General features: G+C 43.4%; 1 gene segment (V, D, J or C); it reads left to right on the top strand.

Annotated features, from left to right (window-relative positions):
- The first annotated feature begins 8,666 nt into the window (after positions 1-8,666).
- LOC116521956 lies at positions 8,667-9,238 on the top strand. The segment is given in 2 exon segments: positions 8,667-8,777; positions 8,862-9,238. Coding segments are annotated over 2 exon segments (423 nt in total).
- The last annotated feature ends 863 nt before the right edge of the window (positions 9,239-10,101 follow it).

Here is a 10,101-nt window from a genome sequence, read left to right on the forward strand (position 1 = left end):
ATATTCATGCAATCCTCACTGCACAGAGTAATATCAACCAACGTTGCTCCATTTATATTTCTTCCGTATAGATATATATTCAATGCCCTCTATCCTGAAGCTCTGTCCCCTCATTGATCCAGGGACAACATTGGTCAAGAAGGAACTGTGTAGCTGATCTCCCAACTCTTGATGTAATAAGGAGAATAAATTATCTACTGCATTGATGCCTTGTCAGAAGTTGTGGAATCATTCAAGCGTTTATCATACCTATCATTATATAAATCTTCACTTTCTCCTTTCAGTCACAGGGTAGAAAGAACAAAGAATATCTGAGATGAGTTTTATTAGGATTCAAAAATTATGTGAATATCACACATGTAAGTTCTGTCCAAAAAAGTCTCTAAGAGAATGAACTCAGAGGCTCTTTTATCCCAAGGAATATGTAAATCGGGGTGCATTGTTCCCTTTAAAGGAGCTGCATGGTTTCCCTTTTCAGGCTACACCAACCCACACAAACTTTGTGCACTTTCTTTGCTATCGATACCCTCCATTCATTACAGGAAGTGAACATGATTCCATGGCTGAATTTGGTGTCCTTGTTAGTGCTCCTTCAAGGTATTTTTCCCCTCATTAAAGTATTAGCTTCATTTTTTTTCTTTTTGTATATAGAAGGTTTCATTGAAATGTTTTTGTTTTTAGAAGTTCAATCTCAAGTCCAGTTGGTGGAGTCAGGAGGGGATGTGAGAAGACCTGGAGAGTCCCTCCGTCTCTCCTGCCAAGCCTCTGGATTCACCTTCAGCAACCACTGGATGAACTGGGCGAGAAAGGCTCCAGGCAAAGTACTGGAATGGGTGGCCAACATACGTAAAGGTTCATCTCCTTCCACTCTCTCTCTCTCTCTCTCTCACACACACACACAGTGAGTATATATCCCTCACTCTGAAGCTATGTCTGAGTTGACAATTAAATATTACCCAAGAGTATATGGTGGTAGCCGAAAAGATCACGTCAGTTAATAAAACTACTCTTTAAAGCCTTAGTAGGACCACACCTAGAAGACTGGATCTAGTTTTAGTCACCACATTATAAAAAGATGTGGAGACTCTGGAAAGAGTGCAGAGAAGAACAACAAAGATGACTAAGGGGACTGGAGGCTAAAACATATAGATAGATAGATAGATAGATAGATAGATAGATAGATAGATAGATAGATAGATAGATAGATAGATAGAAGTTTATTTATATGCCACCCTTTTCCCTGGGGGGACTCAGGGCGGCTCACAATCCAAGAGAGGGGGGGAGACAAACTTTTTAACATATAAGACAATACATAATTAAAAAACACAACATTCATACCATTCGGGCGGGTTACAGTCTTAGCCCCAGGCCTGATGGGATAGCCAGATTCTGAGGGCTGTGCGGAAGGTCTGGAGGGTGGTGAGGGTACGAATCTCCACGGGGAGATCGTTCCATAGGGTCTGAGCTACCACCGAGAAGGCTCTCCTCCGCGTAGTTGCCAGTCGGCATTGACCGGCAGATGGAACTCGGAGGAGGCCTAATCAATGAGATCTAATAGGTCGCGTGGAGGTAATTGGCAGTAGGCGGTCTCTCAAGTACCCAGATCCACTACCATGTAGGGCTTTATGGGTGACAAGTAGCACCTTGAAGCGCACCCGGAGATCGACAGGTAGCCAGTGCAGCTCGCGGAGGATAGGTGTTATGTGGGTGAAGCGAGGTGCACCCACAATCGCTCTCGCGGCCGCATTCTGGACTAGCTGAAGTCGCCGAATACTCTTCAAGGGCAGCCCCATGTAGAGCACATTGCAGTACTCCAGCCTAGAGGTCACAAGGGCACAAGTGACTGTTGTGAGAGCCTCCCGGTTCAGGTAGGGGCGCAACTGGTGCACCAGGCGAACCTGGGCAAATGCCCCCCTGGTCACAGCTGACAAATGGTGTTCGAAAGTCAGCTGTGGGTCCAGGAGGACTCCCAAGTTGCGGACCCTGTCTGAGGGGTATAATGTTTGACCCCCCCAGCCTGAGAGGTGGAATACTTGCCGGATTGGTGGGAGGGAAACACAACAGCCACTCGGTCTTATCTGGGTTGAGCACGAGTTTGTTAGCCCTCATCCAGTCCCTAAAAGCTTCAAGTCCCTGGTTCATCACGTCCACCGCTTCATTGAGTTGGCACGGGGCGGACAGATACAAATGAGTATCATCCACATACTGGTGGTATTTTATCCCGTGCCGCTGAATGATCTCGCCCAGCGGTTTCATGTAGATGTTGAAAAGTAGGGGGGACAAGACCGAACCCTGCGGCACCCCATATGTTAGGGGCCTAGAGGTCGATCTCTGCCCTCCAACTAACACTGACTGCAACCTGTCCGAGAGGTAAGAGGAGAACCACTGCAAAACAGTGCCTCCCACCCCCACCTCCCGCAGTTGTCGCAGAAGGATACCATGGTCGATGGTATCGAAAGCCGCTGAGAGGTCAAGGATAACCAGGACGGAGGCGAAGCCTCCGTCCCTGGCTCTCCAGAGGTCATCGGTCAATGCGACCAAAGCGGTTTCTGTGCTGCAGCCAGGCCTGAAGCCAGACTGGAATGGGTCAAGATAGCTAGCTTCCTCCAAGGATCGCTGGAGCTGAAAGGCCACCACCTTCTCAACAACCTTCCCCACAAAGGGGAGGTTGGAGACTGGACGATAATTGTTAAGAACGGCTGGATCCAAGGATGGTTTCTTCAGGAGGGGTCTCACCACCGCCGCTTTAAGTGCGGGGGGAAAGACCCCCTCCCGAAGGGAGGCGGTAACAACTGCCTGGATCCAGCCCCGTGTCACCTCCCTGCTGTTAGCAACCAGCCAGGAGGGGCACGGGTCCATTACACATGTGGAGGCACTCACAGCTCTCATGGCCTTGTCCACGTCCCCAGGGGCAACATCCTGAAACTCAACCCAGGGGTTGTCTACCAGATTATCCCCTTGTGCCTCGGCTGGATCTGCAGAATCGGAGTCCAACTCCGACCGAAACCGAGCAACTTTGTCCGCTAAGAACTGGACGTAGTCCTCAGCCCTACCCTGCAGGGGATCCCCCATGTCCCTCCTGTTTAGGAGGGAACGGGTTATCCTAAACAGGGTGGCTGGGCGCGACTCAGTGGAGGCAATCAAGGTGGCAATATAAGCTCTTTTCGCCGTCCTAATTGCCCTGATGTATTCCTTGATGCACGATGTTAGAAGTGCTCGGCTCGATTCGGATTTGTTGGACCTCCATAGGTGCTCTAGGCGTCTCTTCCGGCGCTTCCTCTCCCGGAGTTCCTCGGTAAACCAAGGAGGCCTCCTGGATCCACTGCCTCGGAGCGGCCGTAGTGGCACAATCCGGTCAAGAGACTCCGACGCTGCCGAGTTCCAGGCAGCAACCAGAGTCTCCACCGGACTGTGGGCGAGAGTATCAGGAATAACCCCAAGCTCCGTCTGGAACCTCAAGGGGTCCATAAGTTGCCTGGGGCAGAACCACCTGGTCGGTTCCTCCTCCCTACAGTGGAGGTTTGATCTCCGAAAGTCAAGCCTCAGTAGGCAGTGGTCTGACCACGACAGGGGTATGATCTCACTACCCCTCAGACCAAGATCACAAGACCACTGCTCCGAGAGAAATACGAGGTCGAGCGTGTGACCCACTGAGTGGGTTGGGCCCCGAATTACCTGGGTCAAGCCCATGGCTGTCATGGAAGCCATGAACTCCTGCGCTCCATCAGAGTGTTCACCGAGTGAAGGCAAATAGAAATCCCCCAGAACCATAAGCCTGGGGAACTCAATTGCTAGCTCGGCTACCGACTCGAGGAGCGAGGTGAGGGGTGCTGCAACGCTGTTGGGAGGCAGGTACGTTAACAGCAAACCCACTTGACCCTTGATGTCCAACTTCACCAGCAGGGACTCACACCCGACAAGCTCCGGAGCAGGGATCCTACGAGGTACTAGAGACTCTCGGATAACAATAGCCACAGCTCCACCCCTTCCCTGGGCTCTCGGCTGATGGAGCACCTGAAAACCTTCTGGGCACATCTCTACGAGGGGGACTCCTCCCTCCGGGCCCAGCCAGGTTTCAGTAATACATGCCAGGTCTGCCCTCTTGTCTAAAATTAAGTCCCAGATGAGGGGAGCCTTGTGAACTACAGACCTGGCATTTAGCGGTTATGAGGAACGGTTGAAGGAACTGGATAGGTTTAGTTTAATGAAAAGAAGGACCAGGGGAGACATGATTGCAGTGTTCCAATAGCTCAGGGGCTTCCACAAAGAAGAGGGAGTCAAGCTATTCTCCAAAGCACCTGAGGGTAGAAGAAGAAGCAATGGGTGGAAACTAATCAAGGTGAGAAGCAACCTAGAAATGAGGAGAAAGTTCCTGACAGTGAGAGCAATATACCCATGGAACAGAAGTTTCCTTCAGAAGTTGTGGAATCCTTATCACTGGAGGCTTTCAAGAAGAGACTGGACTGTCATCTGTCAGAAGTGCTGTACGCTTTCCTGCTTGGGGGGATTGGATTATATGAACGACAAGGTCCTTCCAACTCTTTTAATCTGTTAGTACTTAACGCCTCATCTGTGCATCACCTGATACTGCAATATTAATAAACCAGACTCCCCCCCCCCTTTTCCATAAAAGTAATATCAGACATGTTGTGGGCTAGATGTCAATCAATACTACTATTATTTCAATTTTTATCCATCTTGGTGAATCAACTCTCAGCAATGGATAATTGATCCATCGAAACCCCGAACAAGCAATATATAAAAAGAATAACGAGTTAAATCCCAATCTAATAAGCAAAGAAGGCTTGATCGATTTCTTCTGTCTGTGTCTTTTCTTTGATTCAACTCAAATTGTTTTACAAATTGATGCCTCATCATTTGGTTGGCCCTCATGTTTTGGGGTTTTCATCTAAGGGGACATACTAAGGGGAGAAAATGTGGGGAGGAAAAATCTCATTAATTCAGATTTGATCTTCTTTTTCATGTTCTACCTCAAAATATCCCCTTCCAAACTTTTTATTGCACATTCTTCACCTGTCCTTTTGAATCACTTTTGAGAACTTCTGACATTTTGCAAGTCTTTGTTTTAATTACTCGAATATAAACCGGTTGTTTTTCCTATGACATTATACTTTAAAGAAAAGGAGTATCCCTTTGCTTTTATTCAGAGTGGCATGTTATGTGAAAATCAGCGATAGAAGCTGTGAGATTAATGCATCTTTATACCTAGCAATATGTAAATGAAGTCAAAATTTCCCCTTTAAAGGATCTCCTTGATTTCTCCTTTCAGGCTACACCCACCCACACAAAGTTTGTGCACTTTCCTCTCAATTCCCTCCATTCATTGCAGGGAGTCATAATGATGCCATGGCTGAATTGGGTGTCCTTGTTAGTATTCATTCAAGGTATTTCCCCCGCCCCCCTTTAAAGAATTAACTTCATTATTTTTCTTTTTGTATATAGAAGATTTCATTGAAAAACTCTTGTTTTTAGCTGTCCGATCTGAGGTCCAGTTGGTGGCATCAGGAGGGGATGTGAGAAGACCTGGGGAGTCCCTCCATCTCTCCTGCCAGGCCTCTGGATTCACCTTCAGCAGCTACTGCATGGACTGGGGGAGACAGGCCCCAGGGAAAGGCCTGGAATGGGTGGGCCGCATATGTATAGGATCATCTCCTTCCACTCAGTACCCAGACAAAGTCAAGGGATGCTTCACCATCTCCAGGGATGATTCTCGCAGCCAGCTGCATCTGCAAATGAACAGCCTCAAACTGGAGGACACAGCTGCCTATTACTGTACAAAAACACAGTGAGAGGAAGTGAATCTGATGCCAGGCAAAAACCTTCTCTTCTTCTCAGCAGCTTTCCAAAGTTATTCAGTCAAAGGAAGTTGTGTGTTTGAACTTAAAAGCTGAAGATAAATCTCCATGACATGTGATGGAACCTCAGATCTGATCTTTGTAGAAGCAGTGAGGATTGAGCCAAGGGAGGTAAACATTCTTCACTGCAAGCCTCCCCTCCCAGAATTTCTCTGAGACTCCATATTTTCAACTGTATTCCTGTTTTGATGTGGTCACTTGGTTGCTCCTGCCGCAATTTCATATCAAAGTAATGGATGGGCTGAACTGAAAAATACTACAGATGGCAAGAGACAAAAGATTGAAATATAAAGATAAGGAGTTTGTGGTTCTGAAACAAGTACCAAGAAGAGTGAGAGAGATGAGAAGAGAATATCAATGTTTGACTAAAGTTCTACTTAAAAACGGTGTTAATTACAGATGGCTGATACCAGAAGGTCTCATGTTTGTATGGCAAGATACAGAATAGATTCAATTGAGAAAGCAGAACTATTCTACGCAGAACATCTGAGAGGGAAAGAGGAGGAGGCAGGAAAAGAAGAATCATTAATTGAAATCCAAGAGGAGTACTTAGCTGTGACTGAAAAAGAAGTTGTGGAAGGCAGCATTGATTCTAGAGAAGATCGAGAACTGAGATCTACTAGAGCAGTAAATCCTTTTTATAAAGTATAAACATGGAAGAGAAAAAATTGATTACAATAAATATAAATGGACTTAATTCAGCTATTAAAAGAAGGAAAACATTTCATAAATTAGAGAAATTAATATTGGACATAATCTGCCTACAAGGAGAAGTACATATTAAAAAGCAACATGAACAAATATTGATACAGTCAAAATTGGGGAAAATATTTACTGTGTTGACAAGATGTAAGAAAAGAGGAGTGGTTTTATATATTAAAGATACAATTCCAGCGGAACAAATTTATACAGATGATGATGGAAGATACTTGATGGTGGAAATTATGGACAACGTTATGAAAAAACTTTTAATAGTAATTTATGCCCCAAATGACAATCGAGGAGAATTTTATAGAAAATTACACATGAAAATAATTGGATTGGAATATGTTAATATTTGCATGATGGGAGATTTCAATGGAATAGTAGATGAGAAATTGGACTATAAAACACACAAAACAATAAAACAATGTAGAAAGACTCTTCCAAACTTTGTACAGAAAATGGAGAAAGAATTGGCTTTCTTTTTTTAAAGAAAACAGAAAAGAAGAGACATCAATGCAGAATCTTTGGGATACAATGAAGGCCTACACTAGAGGCTTGATAATAGACGATAGAAGGAAAAGAAATACTAAGAAAAGACAAGCTTCTAAAACATTAGAGGATGATTACAAGAGACTTGAAAATAAGTAACAGAAACTTTCACAAAAAAGGACATTAAAATAAAAATGGACACAATTAAACATAAATTGGGGCTAATGGAAAAGGATGAATTAGCACAAAAAATTAGAGGTGCTAAACAGAATTATTTTGAAGATGCAAATAAACCAGGCAGATGGCTAGAGTATAAATTGAAAAAAGAGAGAGAATCAAGAAAAAAATATTGCAACAAATAGGTAACCAAGGGCAAATTTGCCATGGAAATGGAGAGAAGAAAAAATATATAAAATATTACTATGTAATAGTACTACTACTATTACTATCATCTCTCCTGCCAAGACTTTGGATTCACCTTCAGCAACTATAGCATGGGCTGGTTGATACAGGCTCCATGGAGGGTACTTGAATGGGAGGCTGACATAAACTCTGGTTCCAGTAGGATATACTACTCAGACAAAGTCAAGGGGTGCTTCACCATCTCCAGAGACGATGCCAAAAGCCAACTGCATCCTCAAATGAACAGCCTCAAAGCTGAAGACACAGCCGCCTATTACTGGGCGAGAGACACAGTGAGGTGATGTGAATCTGAGGTGATGAAAGGACCTTCTTTTCCTCAGAGCAATCCTTCAACTTCTTTTAGCCAGAAATGATGGATTAGTGAATTAGGATTCATCACAATCCAGAGAGAATTTTGGACTATTTTGTCCTGGGAATCCAATGAGAGAGTTTGTTTGAAGAAAATGAAAAGTGGAAAAAAATAGTTTGTTTTAACATCACTGTTTACAAGGTGGTCTGGTTTTAGAAAGAAACTGGAATTAAAAATAGCCCATTACTATCATGGTTGCAAAGAGGAAATGAAACTATAGCATCATCTTTCTAAATATCTAAACTGCGAAATAGAGATTGAGGAAATATTAGGAAGATGCCTCCCCTCCTCACTTTGGACACTGGGGGGCAGTGTTCTCAAATGAAACTCTAAGGCCTCTGCACTCTGTGGGGGATGGGGAGGATATAAAACAAGTGTCATTATATATTGTCCCATTTCTGAGATACGATTACTTTATTTTTAGTTCCATAATGGCTCACTGAAAACTGAATATTCATGTCAATTTTCCTTCATACTCTCTCTCCAGTGTAGCCATTCCAAAAATAATAATTGTATGTTCCTTACCTCTCCCTTTGCCACACTTTGGAGAAGTGGAGAAATTTTGCAAATCTTTATTTTAATTACTCTAATATAAACATGCCATTTCTGCTTTGAATTTACAGTAAGAGAAAAGAAAGAAATTGTTTGCCTTCACTGTTATAAGGAGTGGATTAATTTGTGAAAGACCCCCTGTAAAGACGAGGAAAACTATGAGATTAATGCACTGAGTGGTGCTTTTATCTGAAGTGATATGTAAATGAAGGCAAAATTTCCCCCTTAAAGGACCAACCTTGATTTCTCCTTTCAGGCTACACCCACCCACACAAAGTTTGTGCACTTTCCTGAATTCTTTCCTCTCAATTCCTTCCATTAATTAAAGAGAACCAAAATGATCCCATGGCTGATTTTGTTCTCCTTGTTAGTGCTACTTCAAGGTATTTCCCCCCTCTTTAAAGAATAAATTTCATTTTTTTACTGTTTATATATAGAATATTTCATTGAATCACTTTTGTTTTTAGGAGTCCAATCTCAGGTCCAGTTGGTGGAGTCTGGAGGGGATGTGAGAAGACCTGGAGAGTCCCTCCGTCTCTCCTGCCAAGCCTCTGGATTCACCTTCAGTGGTTATCCCATGAACTGGGTGAGACAGGCTCCAGGTAAAGGCCTGGAATGGGTGGCATACATAGGTACAACCTCAACTCCAAAGTATTATTCAGACAAAGTCAAAGGACGCTTCACCATCTCCAGGGATGATTCCCACAGCCAGCTCTATCTGCAAATGAACAATCTGAAACCAGAGGACACAGCTGTCTATTACTGTGCAAGACGCACAGTGAGAGGAAGTGAATCTGATGCCAAGCAAAAACCTTCTTCTCCTCTGAGCAACTTTCGAAATTGATTCAGAAAGTCAAATGTGGGCTTTTTAAAGTGAAAAGCAGAAGGTAAATCTCCGTATACAATTTGGAACCTTAGGTCTGATCTTCTAAGAAGCCGTGAAGAAGGTGAATGACATTTCGATAGGTGAGAAGAAGGAAATCTCTAGGCTGTGGAAAAAAATGGGTAAGGTAGTTTGTAAAAAGTAGCTTCCGATCTAATCCTCATGCAATCGACACTTATCCAATGGAGACAAAACATTGGTGTTGAACAAGAGCAAAAATGATTATTCTTAATAATTACTGTTGCTCTTGCTACAATTTCATATCAAAGAAATGGATGTGCTGACTTGGATTACTCCTTAATAAACGTTGGAGAGTGAATAAGACTTGAAAGCCTCCACTGTCTTGTTTAACAGGGAAACTAAAGTGAATATACATATCCAATGGTCCCATTTTGCGCAAGTATACTTTTTGACTTAGGAGGATCAGCCCCAAAGTGTCCACTTTGAAATGTACGAAAACATTTAGCCAAAAGCAACCCTTCACATTTTCCTCTGCACTAATAATTAAATATCTCTGTCTTGACTATCGTAAGGACTTGCCCGTAATCTCAAATTTATTGCAAGGAATTCTATTATGCCAATGAAGAGAGCATCTGATATATTAGGAAAAGAGGAATAGAGTTTGAAGAAATAAAGAAAACTAACTGACAAGGAGCTACAACTATGATGCTATGGTGGCTTCCTCTCTAATCCTCATGAAATCCACACTCACCCAATGGAAACGAAGCATTGGGGTGGAACAAGAGATGGGGTGTAATGTTTATCCAAGAAAATGAGTACAAAACTGTAACACAATAAGTTTCGATAGATGATGAGACACTAAC

This window comes from Thamnophis elegans, chromosome Z (assembly GCF_009769535.1).
Source record: "Thamnophis elegans isolate rThaEle1 chromosome Z, rThaEle1.pri, whole genome shotgun sequence".
Classification (NCBI taxonomy): domain Eukaryota; kingdom Metazoa; phylum Chordata; class Lepidosauria; order Squamata; family Colubridae; genus Thamnophis; species Thamnophis elegans.